This window comes from Megalobrama amblycephala, linkage group LG9 (assembly GCF_018812025.1).
Source record: "Megalobrama amblycephala isolate DHTTF-2021 linkage group LG9, ASM1881202v1, whole genome shotgun sequence".
Classification (NCBI taxonomy): domain Eukaryota; kingdom Metazoa; phylum Chordata; class Actinopteri; order Cypriniformes; family Xenocyprididae; genus Megalobrama; species Megalobrama amblycephala.
The window spans coordinates 9,304,518-9,323,994 of record NC_063052.1 but is presented as its reverse complement, the minus strand read 5'-3'; the positions used below and the strand labels follow the sequence as shown (position 1 = coordinate 9,323,994).

Sequence of the window (19,477 nt, the reverse complement as noted above, 5' to 3'; positions counted from 1 at the left end):
AATAACTGTCGAAATTGATTGAAAAAAATCTAACAAGTTTAGCTACAGAAATGTGTATGTAGTTATTGTAAATAAATAGATAAATATTCCTGCCCTTTTTTTCCAGACAGGGGATAAAGATCTACAGTTTTGATAGAAGAGTTTGTTCATTTTTTTCATGGATTAATAAAAGCATGCAGGTTACATAGAAACATCCAGTGTGAGGTGGTTATTAGCTGGATGAGGTGTAACAAATCAAATTATTAGAACAATACATATTGTGTGAGTTATATATTTTGTATTGAATATAATACTGAATAGTTAGATTTAAAAAAAAAAAGCCACACATAGTGCTGTTAGGCACGTGTAGATAGTCAAGACATAGAAAACAGATTATACCTTTCGCCCGTGGACAAGATGGCGAGTGGCTGTCAACCGTCTCTTCTTTTGTCAAAAGTCTTTAACCAGTCCATTTCGAGACTGACAAAAGAAATAAGAGGAAAGCAACACGATTCTGTTTGAAACGGTGAGTTGCCTAAAGTCTTCTTTAAAGTCCAAACGTGTAAATTTGTAGACACTTTTATAACATATTTGAACACCACTTTTGACAACATATGTTCATCTGCTAATCTAAAAATGTACTTTATAAAATATACATCTCCCAATAAAATATTTCCCATCTTATTTCAATGGTTAAACATACCGAAAACAAACAAACAAAAAATGTTCATGCAATCAGCATTTTTTCCTTTTTTAAAAAACAAAGTATGACAATAAATGGCAAGAATGATTGTGTGATCTGGTTTCCAGTTTGCTTTCATCCAAATTAAAAGTTGAATGCACACAAACACACAATCCATTCTTTCTATCATATTATATATTCATCAGTGTTTCCTTTCTTTCATAAACACACAAAACTTCACCACTTAAACTAACACAGCATTTTGTTTTGTTTTTTACTTTTGGCATAAAGTAGACACTGACTTTAATTTCTAAAAGAATCTAAAGTATATTGTGTATTTAGTTTGAGCCTCAGACGAAATTAAAGAGGGAAATACGATACGATAATTCTGAAAAAGAAATAAAAACTAAGGTGTTGTTTACACGACACTGTTTTCAACTTAAAACAGAAAACATTTTATGTGTTTTGGTCGTTTATTTACACGTTAACGGCATTTTGGTGGCCTGAAAACGCAAACTTTTGAAAACGGGTTTCAAAGTGCAAGTTTTTGAAAAGGATACCGTTGTCGTCTGCGTGTAAACTGCAAAAACTGCAGAATCTGTGAAAACGATGACGGTTTACACATGCGTATTACGTGTTTAGTGAGGCATGCGCATTTGGCGCGAGTGCTCTGTAAAAGAAATACGCATAGTCTTTCTTACAAAGTGACACCGCCAACTACTTGTCTGGCATGCGTAATACAGCGTTTTTAGTCATTTTCGCAGATCTGTGTGAACAGGGGTAGTTTTGATAACATGTCATCTGTACAAAGAAACAACTTTTCCTGTTTTTAGTACATCATTGTCGTGTAAACTTAGCCTAAATGAGACAAGTTGTGAGCCAGACCACTGGAAAATGGAACTGGAACTAATCAGAAAATGTGATTTGATTATAGGTGCAATATGTAAGATTTTTCTGTCCACTAGAGGTCGCTAGAGGCCTATTCAAAACAAGGGCATAGCTTGAATCTTGGGACATGTGGTCTTCACCTCACAGCCGGTGGAAAAGAATCTGGATAGGTCTCGGACAGAAATCATGTTCAAGGGTGCGATTATTAACGTTACTGTAGTATGAAGCAGAGCAGGACCTAGTGTTGTGGGAGCTGAACGAGGCCGCTGGAGCGATTGCGCAACACATGCCGTGAGCAGAGGAACTTTTATCGTGCCGCAGTCGCCGGCGCTGCTTCCGCTTTTCCGGTCATGAGTATGAGGTAACACAGCGCTGTTTATCATATTAGATACATTTGAGTGTGTTAAAAATGTTATAACGTTACAACAAAATATATAACACTGGCCTAGTGGTTTTTGAATATTTTCCTGCAAAATTCCTACATATTGCACCTTTAATTTCTCCAGAAAAAGAACAAATAATTAAAAATAAATAAATAATAAAATGAATAAAATTAAAGCACTCAGGCAAAATGTAGAAGCTACATTGATTTCACATTTTTCATCTGTTACAAAAAAGGCAGAGGGGTGAAATGAACAAGATGCTTCCGCTTCCCTCTGAATGTTCATTTATCAGTGTGCAGGTCAAGTGTGAAATTAAGGATTGTCTTCTGCACCCCTGGGACAACCGCTGCTGTTTTTGAAGAGTATTATGATGTAGACCATCCTGTTTCAGGACGCGTGGCTGTTGCCTCAGAGCTTGAATGTTTTTGTTGTTTTTAAGGAGTGTGTCTTCTCACTGGGCTGACGAGAAGCCTGAATGCAATTGCAAAGTGATATTGCACTATACAGGAGACCAATCCCTGTGACAATTTGATAACTGGCTTTAAAAAAAGGCATTTATTTTTACTGCAAACGTTGTTGAGTTTTACTACTGCACTGCTAAGACATTCAGTTTCAGGCCCAAAATTTACATCAGGGTGCATTGCTCTACTCTGGCCACAAGAGTGCGCTTGTGTCACAGTGAAAGGGGCTATGTCCGCCGCACTGTGGAATCGATTAAGAAACACATACACAGCCAAGATTATATCAAAACAATGTCTATTATTTAAAATAACAAGATAAGATCCTTTTAATATGTGATATTGCACCCGTATGTGTTGCCGTGGTTCATTAAAACAGTCCTAAGATGTTTATATATTTTGTGGACTTACAAAAGTCTCAATCTTGTAACACTTGGTTGTGCTGGTTGAGCCCTTTTTCTGTGAATAATAACACTTGCTCAACAAAAAAAATAAAATAAAACAAAGTAAAATGTGTAAGCTCACATCCAAACGCCAGCAGCATACTAGTAGGCCATCTCTAGTTCTCTATCAACACTAAAGTGAGTGATTGGACTCGCTCTCTGAACATCTGTGCGGAGGGCCAGAGAAGAGCCGTAGTGGTTGTTTCCGGGGGTCTGGAGGGGTCTGACTGATTCAGAGTCTCGTCTGAGCCTCTGTGATGTAGATCTCGATGCTGTCAGCGCTCTCCGTGGCAGAATTCTGGCGGAAAGAGGCGGAGCGTTTGGTCTGGAGCAGCCTGCGCCGCGTCTCCAGCTTCTGCCGTTCTCCCACGTCCAGCGATTTTTCCCGTTCGGGGACGCTACGTCCACGCGAGACCACCAGCATGCCTCCGGCCTCGGCTGTGCTGTCGGCTCTCAGGCTGCCCGTTACGCCACCGATGGGCTTCTTTGGTAATGGAGGTGGAACCTTCTTGTCCTCCTGAGAGGAAGAGCAGGGGAGTGGCGTGACAGCATGGATGACCAATGCAGGGATGGACGGGAACGCGGGGAAGGACACCGAAAACGCACACGTACAAGCATATGTCAGAGAGGATGGAGACCAGGACATATACGGAGAAGGGACGGCACCATGAAGTTGCAACATAAGAATGATTTGGATTAGTGTATTTAGGATGAGACATGAAATTGTGGAAGCAGCAGACAGTAAAAAGAAAGAAAACAGAGATATTAGTTACATATTTGTTAGGCTTTAATATCTCAAAGCAAATGAACAGGTCTTTAGGCAGTAATTCAGCTGTTATTCCAGAACATGCATGTCTTTTTTTCCCCCTCTAGTTTAGTTCCTTTTCTTGCTGAGGTGTTTGTGTGATGGCAGAGAGCTGCTGGGGCCCAGCACATGAGCGCGTCTCCTGCCCACTGCTGTTTTGGCACTGGAGTGGAGCTGTGCAGTGACTGGAGCAGAGCGGATCTCCACTCTCACCTTCTTCTCAGGAGGCAACCGCCAGCCCGAGTCCTTCAGCCGCTGGAGGTCCTGAAACTTCACTCTGACGTCCTCGATGGCTAGCTGGAGGAGGTCCCAATAACTGGCCAGATCCTGAGTGGTGGGCTGAGGGTATGATGAAGGATCCTGAGAGAAGAGTGGGGGATATTATAGAGTGCTGCAGGGATGACATATTTTTGTAGGCCAAAACACGGAAATGATTTAGTTGTATTTCAGCGCTTCTGTTTTCATCGTCCTGAAGTCTTTTGAATGAGTTTTTGTTAAATACCCCAAGATATTTTCATGTTTTACTCTACCGCATAAAATACATCAGTGTATTTATAAAAGATTTTACTTGTCTTGAAAAGGCGGTTGCTGACAAGTGGTTACATATGACTACCAAGCAAACACAGAACGTTCCCCTAACATTCGTTTTTGGTTCCCGTTTGGTTATTTTTTTGGGAACCAAAAAAAACTATTTTTTAAAATTAACTTATAGAGAACGTTCCCTAATGGTTATTTTTAGGTTTTTATTTTGCAACCATAAAATAACGTTTCCGGAACGTTGCAGGGTGGTTATTTAAAAACCTAAACATGACTTATAGAACGTTCCCTAATGATTTTTTTTTTTTTTGGTTATTATTTTGCAACCATAAAATGACATTCCCAGAACGTTGCAGGGTGGTTATTTTAAAATAACCTGAAAATAACTTATACAAAACGTTCCCTTCTTGTTGTTTTTATAACCATGTAAACTATCTTTCCAACTAAAAGTTTGCAGATGATTTTGTGTAATGATAGAGCCCTGAAATTAGTTTAATACAGCATTTACTAAAATATAGAAAACAGATAAATCAAAACTCATAGTGAAAACAGAAATAATACATTTGTTGGTTTGTTTCTATCTTCATTTACTGCGTGCTTCCAGCACGTGCACTGGTCTTTAGTGAGTCTTATTTAATCTTACATATGATGGTTGACATGCTCAGATGATTTTTATTGATTAACGTTAATAAAAACACGATCCCCCGGTTCCACAGACAAGGCTTAAGCTAGTCCTAGATTAAAATGCATGTTTGAGCTGTTTTAACTGAAAGCAACTTGTACTGACAGATCTTAAAATATGTCATTGTCATTGTTTTGTCTCAAGATGCACACCAGTAATTTTTTTTTCTAGTGTACGTTTATTAAAGTTACTTAAATATCCTAATTGAACTAAGGCATAATTCTGGCTTAGGCTAAGCCCTGTCTGTGAAAACGGGCCTATGTTTTTTATAATACTGATCATAGGTGTCCATACAGATCCATTTTCCATGGCGCTCTCCTAAAGCCTGGGTCATGCATGTGCTGGACGATTGCCGGGTAATTACATCAGATTAAAGAGGTTAGGGAAACGTCATAACATTATGGGAACGTTAAAATAATGTTAGAATAATGTTATACAAACCAAAAACTAACGTTATAATAACATTAAGAAAACTTTCCTGGCAAAAAAAAAAAAAAAAACTTTAACAAAATAATGTTTTGGAAACCAAAAACTAACGTTCTGGGAATGTTAGATTAACATTTGAATAACGTTATACAAACCAAAAACTAACATTCTGGCAATGTTAAGAAAACTTTAATGGCTAACCAATAAAAAAAACTTAAAAAAAATATCCTTCTGGGAACCAAAAACAAACGTCCTGAGAACCAAAAATTGTTATCTGAGTAAACAGGTTGTCAGGGACATTAAATGTTATCACACCGAACAGAAAAACTCAATTTAAAAATTGGAATATTGCATATAAAAAAAAAAAAAAGAAAAAAAGAAAATAAAGCAGCGTTTCCATCCCATGTGTTCAAGAGAACAAAATTGTCACTTCCTGGGAAATTGGCACAAAATAACTAATAAAAATGGAAGTGGCTGCAATCGGGGAAGCCACTGAGGCTCTTTTTTCCTACATCATAACTGACTTGCATCTCAGAACGCACAGACAGAACGCAATAAACGCCTGTCATGTAATCTTGCGTTCAGATGCCTGGTGTTTAGGAATGCAATCATGTGAGACACATCTGGGAGGTCATTATACCAAATCATTTTGATGACAAACTTTGGCTCATGCATTTCAGAAGGATCAAACCAACATTTGAGATGCTGTGAAATGAAATTGGTTCGCTGATGTTATCCAATCACATCCACTGTCAAGTCACGTGAGTTTTTTGTTGAGGGATTTATTCGGTTAATGTGTTAATGTGTAAACCACATGTACCAGATGGGCCACACTATGTTGCTGTTCTGGAATGGCCTAGTAAAATACGTCATCACAGCAGTGCTTAATTCAGAAATCACAGAGAAAGAGACATTATAGAGAAAGAAACTTCTATAGACTCTATGGCCATTAGTGTTGAGAGGTCTGATTCATTTTAGTAAATCACTTCATCATTTTAGTGAATCAGTTCATTCAAACAGTTAATGAACTGTGATTATCACTCACCACTAAAATGTCTTATTTTTTAACAAAAAAAATGTAAAATGCTACAGTAAAAACCTGTTGTTAACTGCAAGATTCATTAAATGTAACTGTAAATGGTTAAACATAATATTATTTGCTATTATACTGTATAATCCTGTCAAATTTGCAATGATCTCTGTCATCATATGGCTTTTTGTTTTACCATCTGTATTATTTTGGTGGTTATTTTAAGATAAAAAGATAAGATAAAGGTAAGTAAGGACGTCCTCCCTTTTATCCACAACAGAAAGAGTTACAAAGCACTCACCACACTCTGTTGGCACATCCTGAAGAACTGCTGGACTCTTTGTGACATGAGCATCTGAGCACTGCCGACAGCTCCTCTGATGAGTTCCAGCACTGAACCACAAAACAAACCAATCAGAGGGGGAAAAAAACATTTAGAAAGAAAGAACTGTGGGCAAAACACAACAGATCCAAGACCCCATGAAATCAAAATAAGAGTTTTGGGGCACTTAGTCAATGTCACGTCTGCTCTAACCATATCTTCTGTTATTCCTCACTCACCATCTTCCGGCAGTTCATTCGTCTCTGCCTCTCTCTCCATGTTCTGGCACCATCCCTCCATCCTCTCTACCTCTGTCTGCAGGAGCCGGAGGAAGAACTCTCCATCCCGTAAGCAGGGTGAGGCTCGCCCCGAATCTGGGAGGCTCCGCGGGCCCTCGCTCCAACCTCCCACTCCGCGCTCGGGGGCCAGGGGCAGAGGGGAGTGAGAGCGGGGCAGGGCCCTCAGTTCTGGAGGGCCTGGCTCGGTGGTGTAACCGCTGTGGTAATCCTCACGGTAGGCCCACTGGCCCTGTGTGTGCACTGTGCGGTACTCTGCAAACTGACCGGCTGATTCCGGTTCAGACGAGTGCCGCTGGAATGAGCAGCCGAACTGCAGGCCCTTGTCTTGAGTGGGAACGGTCAGCCCACCAAAACCCTCTGTCTCAAGATCAGCCTGGACACTCGCTGTCACACTGTTGGAGCGTTTGAAACGGGCTCGTCTGGAGCAAATAACAACAGGACAATTAAACTCAAAAGTAGTGGTAGACCGATATAACTATATGTCGTTTTTGATATAGTAGGGATGTGACACAAGATCTCACAAGATTAACATGTGACCAGATTTCTCGTTGAGGTGAAAAGCTGTCTCGCGTTATTGCCTTGACGGAGTGTGAGGGTGAGTTTAGGATAGAATATGCCACTGCTACGTTTACATTACGCTTCCACTGTCATTTTGCTTTTTATAGAAATAAAAACCATTTAATTCAGTTGGATAACATCGCTTCAATCCCATCCAGCTCATCCAACACAGTCGTACGTAGTGCAGCAGTGATCATGTGACGAGAGTAAGTGACGAGATGACTGACAAGACCATGGCAGAGGATTTGTTGCACAACACAGAACGTTAAAGGGCCCGTTCTTCGTGATCCCATGTTTCAAACTTTAGTTAGTGTGTAATGTTGTTGTTAGAGTATAAATAAAATCTGTAAAATTTTAAAGCTCAAAGTGCAATGCCAAGCGAGATATTTTATTTAACAGAAGTCGCCTACATCGAACGGCCAGTTTGGACTACATCCCTCTACTTCCTCCTTTAATGACGTCACTAAAACAGTTTTTTGACTAACCTCCGCCCACAGGAATACACAAGAGTTGCGTTTGTAGAGTGTGTTTGTCACCATGTCGTCGAAACGCTGTTATTTTCATCCCGCAGTCCAATCACCGGGTCTGATTCCGGCTCAAATTGATAGGGTAAAATTAAAGACATGTTTACAATAACACTGAGCGCGTGCATCTCCACGTTATGGTAAGAGGCGTGACCTTCCTGGGCAAGGTTCGCTAAGCTGCTGACGAATCACAACACAGGAACCGCTGGCACAATCAGAACTCGTTACGTATTTCTGAAGGAGGGACTTCATAGAACAAGGAAGTCATCAGCCCGTTTTTATGACAGTGGAAACAGCGGTATACAGATAAGTAAATTATGTGAAAAATACTGTGTTTTTTTACACGCGAAACATGAACACATGTTATATTGCAGACTATAAACACAATCAAAGCTTCAAAAAAACGCGAAAAACGGGACCTTTAAAGTAAAACGCGAGCACGCATTCAAAAGTTATTTTAAAACCCTGCATTTTGAAAGCGGCTCCCTGATGCATGCAAATATCTCCCAATATGAAAGCTATCTTGGGCTCGGCTGTAGTTGTAACCATCTCTTAGCTCTGTATCATGCTTGAAGAAAAATTTGGTCTCTGTTTGCACTTTGAATATTGAGAGAGTACTACTTATTACTGCATATGATAATTCATACTCAGAAAGTAGAACTGAAATTACATTAATTACAAGATTGGTTAAAACATTTCAAATGTATCTGCAGACTATTTTTCATCATTGAGGATTTCTTAAAAATACTGGGTAAAAATTTCATCTTGTTCTTGTGAACTCAATCGTGTGCTTCATCTCATCTCGTAAACTAACTCTCGTCACCCCTGTGATAATATTTACCGCATTTATGGCATAATGTTGACTACCACAAAAAATAATTTCAATTTGTCCCTTGTTTTCTTTAAACAAAGCAAAATTTGAAGTTACTGTGAGACACTTACAATGGATGTAAATGGGGCCAATTTATGAAGGATTTAAATACAGAAATGTGAAGCTCATACATTTACAAAAGCATGTACAATTCTGTTAAATTTCTTTATTTAAGCTTTAAAAATCACAATTTTAGGGTTTGCATTGTCATAGCAGCAAAGCTGTTAAAATTGGATGCAACTTTGTAGAGAGATTTTTTTTTCCACTCTAAAAATATTAACACCCATATTGTTTACATCTTGTGGCCGTACTATTGAAAGTATTTTAATGTTGACAGATTTGCCCCAGTCACTTCCATTAAGTGTTTTTTTTTTTTTTTTGAGGAAAATAAAGGACACATGTAAATTATTTTTGTGGAAATTCAACATTATGCCAAATATACTGTTGATTGAGCTTGTACTACTAAACCTGGACCACTCGTTTAATAAATGTTTTAATGCCAAAAATGCATGAACCTAATGACTTCAGACCAACAAAGTTTCTGCAAAATCAAGAAAGAGGCTGACAATGGTAATTAATGACCAAAAGGCACAAAGTGGATGAGTGACAATGACATCACTTCACAGGTTTTGCTGTATTGCGTAATGGCTGCCTAATTATACCCTCTCACCTCACTCCGTGTTCCTAGCACGTACACCCACTGCATGTGCGTTTGCTTGCGTGTGTGTGAACCTTGCACCTGCACCTCTTGCTCATCTAACACTGTGACACATTCACACTCCCCACCTTAGAAATAAACCAACCAACCCTGACTACTTTTTCACCAATTAGGAGAAAGAAGGGTAATATAAGAGCTATATTTAAAGAGCCCATGAAAGCTTTTAGTACATGTCTGTTAGATTTGAACAAATCAAATCTAACAGTGCACTTGTTCTCAACCGCTTAGACTTTACACTGGACATCAAGTAGCGATCCAACATAAAGATTGTTCTTAAAATCAAACAATGAAATGTATTAATGTTACCTTAAACTGCATAGTCCCAACAACATGCAAATTCTTTAACATGTTTACAAACACACTCTAAAAAATGCTGGGTTAAAAACAACCCAAGTTGGGTTAAATATGGACAAACCCAGTGATTGGCTCGTTTTGACCCAGCGGTTGGGTTAAATGTTTGCCCAACCTGCTGGGTAGTTATATTTAACTGAACTATTGATTTAAAATTACTATATGACTTGCTTAAAATGAACCCAAAATAGGTTGGAAATTAAAAATCAGATACATAATTACTAGAGGCAACAATAATAATCAAAAGGTGAACATTTATTAATAAGAATTTATTAAAATACACACAATATTAATAAATCTTCATCGATTAAACATATTAATAAATGTTCATTTCCAGCCTATTTTGTGTTCATTTTAAGTGAGCAATATAGTAATTTTTAAACAATAGTTGAGTTAAATAAAACTACCCAGCAGATTGGGTCAAACATTTAACCCAAACGCTGGGTTAAAACAAGCCAAAATTTTAACACCTTTAATTTAATATATATAGGATGGGAATTGTAAAGGACTTAATTATTCTTTTTAGTACTTTTAATAAATACAAAAACTGAAGAAGAAAAAAATACAATTCTACTGAGCCACTAAATCAACATGGTGATAGAAAAAAAATATGAGATGGGATAAAAATATAATATATATCCATGACTGAAATATGAGTATGCGATTGGTTCTGTTGCGTCTAGCTGTAACATTCTAACTCTGCATCGTTTCATACTGTACAAATTTGTCACCGCAATGCGAAGTCGGAGCAGGGTTTCAGGGTTCGCATTTTCAGTGTAAACGTTCCTTTACCAGGGGTTAAAAGCGGTGTTTAGAATGACGATAACCCAGGTTTAACCGCAATGTGAAAAGCCCTAAAGTTTCTCAAGGGAATGCAAACATTTTGCTACCGAACGTTTTTTGGGGGAACTATATATTAAACAATACTAAATTGTTACTATGTAGCATACATAAACATTATAAAATGCTATGATCATTATAAAACCCATAACAACACACCGTCATATGAACAACCAGTCAGTAACTGCAGTGATTAGTTGTGTGTCTATTTAATTCACTGAAAAAGAACACCATTTACTTATTTATTATTTTTAAATTTAACAATTCCTGAAACAGTTATTGGCTTCCAAAGCTTTTTTTTTTTTTTTAATCATATTTAAAACAGAAAAATTGGTTACACTTTATTTTAAAGGTGCCCTCGAATGAAAAATTTAATTTATCTTGGCATTGTTAAATAACAAGAGTTCAGTACATGGAAATGACATACAGTGAGTCTCAAACTCCATTGTTTCCTCCTTTTTATATAAATCTCATTTGTTTAAAAGACCTACAAAGAACAGGCGAATCTCAACATAACACCGACTGTTACGTAACAGTCGGGGTGTACGCCCCCAATATTTGCATATGCCAGCCCACGTTTCCAACATTATAAAAGGCAGCCAATATTAACGTCTGGATGTGCACAACCAAATCATCAGACTAGGTAAGCAAGCAATAACAATAGCGAAAATGGCAGATGGAGCAATAATAACTGACATGATCCATGATAACATGATATTTTTAGTGATATTTGTAAATTGTCTTTCTAAATATTTCGTTAGCATGTTGCTAATGTACTGTTAAATGTGGTTAAAGTTACCATCGGTTATTACTGTATTCACGGAGACAAGAGAGCCGTCGCTATTTTCATTATTAAACACAGTCTGTTCTGTCAGGAATATGATAGATAATGCATAGAGTTTGTATTGGCGGTATGGTTCTGTTCTGGGCAAGAACTCCCTGCGCATCCATGCAGCCTAGCATGGATAAGAGCAGGGAGAGCAGCAATAAACCCCCCAGGGTAAACAGAACAGGACCAACATGCAGATATCATTAAATGTCATGATTTAACATACACATTTCTCGAGAATTAGTCTGATTCAGGGGAAATAATAAGGCCAATCCTGACTGAAGAGAGGAGGAGCTGGGGATGGAGGAGGGTAATTTGCTCCTGAGAAATGCAATAGCTGCTGATAATACGGAGGAGCTTATATATAGATGCCGTAATAGGCGTCGTATTCCTATAGGTAGACGCAAGTCACCTGGGAGTCAGCTGATGCAAGCTTGACTGACATGACCTGCCAGAACTGACGCTACGCTAGATTATAATGCATAAACACAACTTCATTCTTTATAAATCTCTCCAACAGAGTAGCATTAGCCGTTAGCCACGGAGCACTATCAAACTCATTCAAAATCAGAAGTAAACAATATAACAGTATACAATACTCACATAATCCGACGCATGCATGCCGCATGCATGACGATCACTTTGTAAAGATCTATTTGAGGGTTATATTAGCTGTGTGAACTTTGTTAAGGCACTGTTCAAGGCAAGCGCGAGCTCTGTGGGCGTGGACCACGGGATTTAAAGGGGCCGCAGCATAAAATCGGCGCGTTTATAATGATGCCCCAAAATAGGCAGTTAAAAAAATGTATTAAAAAAAATCTATGGGGTATTTTGATCTGAAACTTCACAGACACATTCAGGGGACACCTTAGACTTATATTACATATTTTAAAAACATAATCTAGGGCACCTTTAAGGTGACATAATTACATTGTACTTACTAAAGTACTGAGTAATATTAATTAGCTACATGTACAGTACTTACTACAGAGTCAGGGTTAGGGTTGGGTTTAGGGTTAGTTACTTGTAATTATGCATAATTTACTATTATTAATATAGTAAGTACATGTAGTAACATGTAACTACATCACCTTAAAATTAAGTGTTACTGAAAAATGTAACACATTTAATATACATAAAAATTTACTGTCTTTCTCTTACGGGAAAGATTATTGATGTGACTCATATTGCACTCAAGAGTGTTAAAAAATAATTAAATGCTGTCTAGAATGAGAAATGTCCTTCCCACTAATACCACCTGCCATCAACCAGCAATAGCAAGTAGCAGCTCATCATGATTCATGGCTAACTCGTAAAGACTTTTTGGCTATTTAAAATAAGTGGGGAGCCCTTCAATACTCTTTTATTTGCAAATACATAAACACAGGAAAGATAACCGCTATTTTATGCCATTTCAAAAATGTTATGAGGTCTTTAGACATAGAGAAAAATGAAACAAGCCCTACCTCTTGTCATCCTCCACCTGAACCCCTATGGAGTGCACCTCTCTCAGCGCTTTGCCTTCAGGGTCTGAGTCAGACAATGTCTCTGAGCTGTCCACCTGGAAAACACACAGAGAGACATTTAACAAAATGTTGCATGGGAGAGAGAGATCAGTCTGAATCTCTCATGGGATAGTCCCTTCTTATACCTGCACTGCGATAGAGGGTCTCCACTTCCTTCCTCGTCCTTCCTGTTTGAACTCCTCTCCTCCAGTCAGAGCTTTAGCTAGGGACATACTGTTCTGGGGCAGCGAGGCCGATTTTCCCAGGCTGCCTCCAGCCCGGTCCCTGGATCCCCTGGGCCCCTCCAGCAGGTTATCGGCCGAGCTGCTGTGTTTCGGTTTCATTGGACCAGGTCCACCAGGGTAGCCGATGCTCTGAAGGGCCCTGCCGTTCAGACTCTCTGCGGAGTTGCTGCTCTGTCTGACCCGCGTCGTGCTCCCGCCAAGGTAATGCCCACCTCTTGAGGTACGGCCCCCGCTGCTTTCCGTCAGGTCCACTGAGTTGCTGTGCTGTCTGGGCCGGACCAGAACAGGCTGTCCTGTACTCTGGAAGTAAGCGTCCTGAGTGGACTCAGTGCTGCTTTGAGCGGTCACAGAGATCATTGGCTTGGACATGCGAGGGGGAAGAGGAGGGGGTCCTTTCCTGTATGGGAACACTAAACCGACAAAGACAGAAAGGATTTGTTGAGACCAACATATTTTTCATTTGAAAAATGAAGGGCTGTTCACTCAAAACAGTCACCACATAAACAATAAAACATACTCTTCATTTGAGTTAACTCTCCGCTGAAGAAGGAAATCATTAGTAAGGAGAACATAGAGAAAGGTGAGGATGCAAAGACTTACAACAGCACAATTTCTGCAAAAGTCCTCAAGTACTAGGCCATTTTTTTCTAGCTGAGACAAAACATAGACACACAAACAACACAAACATGTTTCCAGTACAATGAAAAAAATACAACTAAGCATGTGGCACCTTTATAGGAACACAATGTTTAAAATTGGTAGTTTCTTAATCAGAGTATTGTCTTAATCGGGTTGATATTGGAATATTGTTGTCCGTACTGCATAAGTAATGTTGCACCTACATGTCTACTAACTCTCATTAGAGTGTTAGTAGAGGATTAGTAGACTGATAGGGTTAGAATAAGTTGACATGTAGTTGCAAAGTTCCTTATAGTCAACAGAATGTTCAAGGGGACCATCAAAATAAAATGTTACCTATTTTTGAAACCTCTGATTACAATATAAAAACTATAATAGGCAGATAAATGTACAGTCACAATAATTCTAGATAATGCAGAAAGTATTTTTTTTTCTCACCCAGAGCTATAATATGGCTTCTGAAGACTGAGAAGAACTGTAATTTGTAAAATCATTACAGTTTCTAGAATAGAGAATTGTGAGAATGCATACAGATATATGCAAATATAGTATCTATATTGAGAAGACAGAAACATAGATAAATGTACATACACACATTATAGCTTAAAAATCCCCACTCGAGAGTCATCATTGAAAAGCTTTAGACACATCCTCATGGCTTAAGTAACATCCGCTCACACACACACACACACACACACACACTAGCTCTTCTAGCTCTTGAGAGTGAAGACATGAAATTCAGTGGGACACACTCTGAGATTAAAGGAGTTTTAAAAAAGCATGCCTAAGCCCTCCTTCCATCTCTCTTGTCCTCTCCTCATCCCTCTCTCTTAAAAACACTCACACTCCGGTGTGTGTCATGAGTGTTGCCTTGGGAAACTGCAGATGGATGCTTTTGACACTTCACAAGGGCTTTAATAAATCTCCCGTGAGAGTCTCTACTCTAAACGAGAGAATAAGGGACAATGGGAAAAAAGATGGAAAGTCATCCAAATAATAGAGAGAATAAAATATCATTGCAATTACGACCATGCAGCGTTAATTTTTTACACAGATTTTGTCTTTGGCTTTTGTCCTCTCTTTTGGATTTTGTCATAATAATTAATTTCAGTAATTCCATGATGAGATTAACACTGCCACCGTAATCTTGACTACAACCCAAGGGATAGTCAAGGAGACAGACGGTCACATGGGAATTTGAGCATTTTATAGTGTTTACGATGTAACATTTGTTTACAGTCTTGATATACTGAGAGCGGAGAGATAGAAGGAAAGCAGTTTTGATCTAAATCCCTTGGCTGAAGCGTGTTTCTCTAGCAATTCCTACGAGACTGATCCAAAAACTCATTAAGTCTCTAATCTAATCCCTGTGACAGCATGGAGACTAGGTATACCCACACATACATAAACACATGCTGATGACTCACCTGCTTCGCCCTTCATGCTCCCCTGTGGGCCCGACATGGAGAAGACAGACAGGCAGTCATCGTCCTGGGAGCAGCCGGCTTGGATGGCCCGTACGTAGCTGTGACTGCGGGTGCGGAAGCATCCGGGTAGATCCAGTGCCTCAACGGCCTGTGATTCCATCTCTCCAAACAGGTTCAGAGAGTCGCTCAGCTAACACACACATAGACCGTGTTTCAATTAAGAAATTGACTGTTCATGCAATAATAAATGACATTGTTCATGTATCAGCAAATTGTCACATTATTATTATGCTCTGACTTAGGGTTACATCTAGTGACCATAATATTATTCGCAGACTTGGCTTTGGCCAATCAGTATTTATCTAGAACACCCAGACAAGCACCTAGTCATGTCCTTGGAGCCAACAGAGCACCCAAGCAACCACCTGGTTATGCCTTAACCCCCTAGGAACTTATAGCGCTTTTCCACTGCATGGAATGGCTTGGTACTGCTCAATGTTTGGCACTTTTCCACTGCATTGTATGGCTCAATATGGCTCACTTTAAATACTACAACCATGGTTGAGGTTCCAAGCAAGTCATAAAGATAGAAAATGTGATGTATAAACACTGCAGATCACCGATTGGTCAGAGAGAATCGTCACTACCAGCGTCATTGGATTTCCGACACAAGACAACAAACCAATCGGCAGTAGAGGTGGCGCAACTATAATGATAAGTCTATAATCCCACCCACATTGAAGCGGTACTAAACTGCTTTGGAAAAGCAAACTGAGCCAAAGTAAAGCGAGCCGAGCCGTGAAGTGCCAAGCTGAGTCGTACCACAGAGTGGAAAAGTACCATAACTAATTATGCCTTAGCTACTACCCAGAACTCCATAGGTACTACCCAGTTATGCCTTAACAACCAGCAGGACACCCTAGCAATCACCAGAACACCCAAGCCACCACCAAGTTATGCCCTAGTAACTAGCAGGACAGCCTAGCAATCACCAGAACAACGAAGTCACCACCTAGTTATGCCCAACCAAGAAGCATATTACTCTAGCAATCACCTATTTTTACCCCAGCAACCACCTAGACCTCACAAGCAACCAGTACAACACCTTAGCAATGCATTACAACATTCATAGCAATTCTATTTTAATAACTGGTTATTTAAGAAAACTTACAACATTAAAATAGCTTGGATAACTAACTTGCTAAATGTGATGTAAACACCGTGTGAGTGTGTTATACCTGAGCGCTGGTCAGAGAGCGTGTGTAGCTGCGGGAGCGAGCGTGGCCTTTAGGCGTGGTGCGGCTGTTCGGGTAGACGTCTGTACATTGTTTACAGGAGTACCTGAGGAAAACAGTACTCCATTAAAGCCTCAGCTGGCCCTTCTACTACATGGTAGTCCAACGTAAAATGTGCTACTTTTTAATACAGAAAATACAAATCTCAAAACAGCAACAAACTGAAAATCAAGTGACTACTGACTTGGATGTGGTGGAGGAGCGCTGGTCCATGCTGACAGACCGGCGGAAGGCTTCTCTCTGGGCGATGAGGGCTGATTTGGGTGAGGCTTTGGGGCTGGTGTCTGAGTCAGCGCTGTCGTCGTCCCCCATGGCCTTGATGTAGCTGCCACTGCGCATACGTCTGCAGGGGATCTCCCCACCACTGTCGGATGGACCACCACCACACCAGTCATCTGAGGGCACCTGCAAGATACGTGATTTGCTGTCAGCCTGGCCTTTACTTATGAAAATGATGAGGGATGAGGCTGTTTCGATGTCATCTATATTGACACTTTAGACAATATTGGCAGTTTCTTTTGAATGAATCGGTTGAGAGAATGATTCATTTCATGTCACTTGTTTCTGACATGAATGTATCTTTGTTTTTGAATGAATCAGCTGGGTGAATGATTGAATGACTCAATCATTAAGACAGTCACTTGTTTCGTACCTGAATGAATCTGTGTTCTTGAATAAATCAGATGAGTGAATTATTAAATGACTCACTCATTAAGACAATGGCTGTATCCAAAATCACATACTCTCTGAGTAGGTACTTAATTTGAATAATATTGCGACTGTTAAAAAAAGTATGTTATATATAGCATGAATGCGTGTAGTATGAATGAAATTCCAGGCATACTACATTAGCATTAATTCACAACTCCTCTCTCTTGGCCTCTTGGGATAGAAAATAGTTCATCAGATGCACACTTCAGAATCTCGCAGGAATTATTAAGTCATCCAGGTACTTTTCACCTACTGTTTTATGAATACTGTGAATTCTGACATACTACTGTTTTTTTGCCAAGAAGCAATTTCACATGCAGCCATTCACTTGTTTCATGCTTCAACGAATCAGTGTTTTGAATGAATCAGATAAGTGAATGATTCAATGACTTGCTCAAATAGACAACCCAATAGTTTCATTGTTGAATGAAACAGTGTTTTGATTTAATTGGTGGAGTGAAATGATTCAATCTCAGTATGAGAAAGTCACTTGTTTCCACCTACTGGTGTATCAGTGGTGTATAACTTGCAGTAAGAGTCACTGAAAAACTGCACCACTAAATCACAGACATGGTCTGTCTGGAACGTGTGATTCAAACAGTGAAAAGTCCCAATTGCTAAATATGAGGACCTAATCTTACTGTTCTATAAATATATACCACTGATATGGGAGAAAATGCAATGATAATGCAACTAAAAGTTTATGTATATATATATATAAAACAGCCTTGTTAGATATGTGGCTTTCTGGCCACAGCATGACCAGGGGGAACAAAGGGTTGAACTGAGGGCAGCTGAGCAAAATTAAATCTGATTGGTTGACAGGGATGAAAGGCACCAGCTGTACATTTAGAGCTGTCATCACACTCAAGAGCTGCCCCTTGGCTGGGGCTTGGACACAGCGCAGATGTGGGAAGATATCAGGTTATGGAGGGGAGAGGCAAGATTATTTATTTTCATGAATTTTGCTCTCCAGAGCCATGTCCTTTTCTGATAGCATCGCTGTGTATTATTGCTGTTTTTACCTGCGCATTTGCTCTCCGTCACATATTTTGTACACATAAAATAAAAAAGCCTGTCTTACAAGCGTCTATAAGATGGCTAGACATTTAATAACAGAACCAATAACTCTTTCGATTCATGGTGAAGTGAGACAGACACAGGTCCAGAATTTTTTTTTGTTTGTCAAGAGGCTGCTCTCCTCAATGTTTTATGGTATATATTTTCTCTGGGTATCATGTTTTGTTCATAATTTAGCTCTCACTGTGAGGATACAGGAATAATGAATTTTTGAAATAAAAAATGTAAATATGATTAGCATATTTAAGACTGTAAGGAGTTCTCAACAGAGGGCTTTATTCTTCTTTTTACTTCATTTCTCACCCCTTTCTTTCACTGACATCAGATAATAATCCCAAAACCAAATTACCAAGGGGAGATGCACCTGCACTCACTCACACACACAAGATAAAGAATGCCTTATCTATCAATTGACCACTCAGTGGGGTATTTAAAGGTCATCCTCTTTCAAAGGATGATGCGACTTGATCTCTCTATCCATCTCTGTTTCTCTTGTCTCCATCCCCTCCGATCTTCCTTCAAATACACACATGTGCACTTATACACACATAAACACACCCATACACAAACATCATATTGAATCAGGAGCTCAACTGGCCTCTTCTTGAGAAGCTGATCATCAATTTTTCTAATCCTTGGTTTGAGGTAGATTCTCTTTATTTTCCCCAGACTTCCATCCTTACACAACTTTCACAAAATTGGCCTCCTTCTGACCGTTTTGAATACTTCATAAATATTGTTCAGTGAAAAAAATAACAGCATACTGTACAGTATGTGCATGGAACTACTTGCAGGTGAGTAAATAATAAAAGAATTTTAATTTAAAGGAATAGTTTCACACAAAAAATGACAATTCTGTAGTCATCTACTCACCCTGATGTTGTTCCAAAATTGTATGACTTTCTTTCTCCTGTGGAACATAAAAGAAGATCTTTTGAAGTACGTCACTG

The 19,477-nt window shown here is 39.2% G+C and overlaps 1 protein-coding gene across 2 annotated transcripts in view; it reads right to left on the bottom strand.

Annotated features, from left to right (window-relative positions):
• Positions 1 to 1,712: 1,712 nt before the first annotated feature.
• Positions 1,713 to 19,477, bottom strand: part of dlgap3 (discs, large (Drosophila) homolog-associated protein 3) — a 224,162-nt gene continuing 206,397 nt past the window's right edge. For both annotated transcript variants that reach the window (XM_048201512.1, XM_048201511.1), the window contains 9 exons: positions 16,921 to 17,141; positions 16,680 to 16,782; positions 15,442 to 15,631; positions 13,277 to 13,785; positions 13,092 to 13,186; positions 6,875 to 7,353; positions 6,615 to 6,706; positions 3,852 to 3,998; positions 1,713 to 3,350 (listed from right to left, as the gene is read on the bottom strand). In XM_048201512.1, coding sequence (XP_048057469.1) covers positions 3,066 to 3,350; positions 3,852 to 3,998; positions 6,615 to 6,706; positions 6,875 to 7,353; positions 13,092 to 13,186; positions 13,277 to 13,785; positions 15,442 to 15,631; positions 16,680 to 16,782; positions 16,921 to 17,141 — 2,121 coding nt within the window. In that variant the 3' untranslated portion in view covers positions 1,713 to 3,065. The remainder of the gene's footprint in view (positions 3,351 to 3,851; positions 3,999 to 6,614; positions 6,707 to 6,874; positions 7,354 to 13,091; positions 13,187 to 13,276; positions 13,786 to 15,441; positions 15,632 to 16,679; positions 16,783 to 16,920; positions 17,142 to 19,477) is intronic.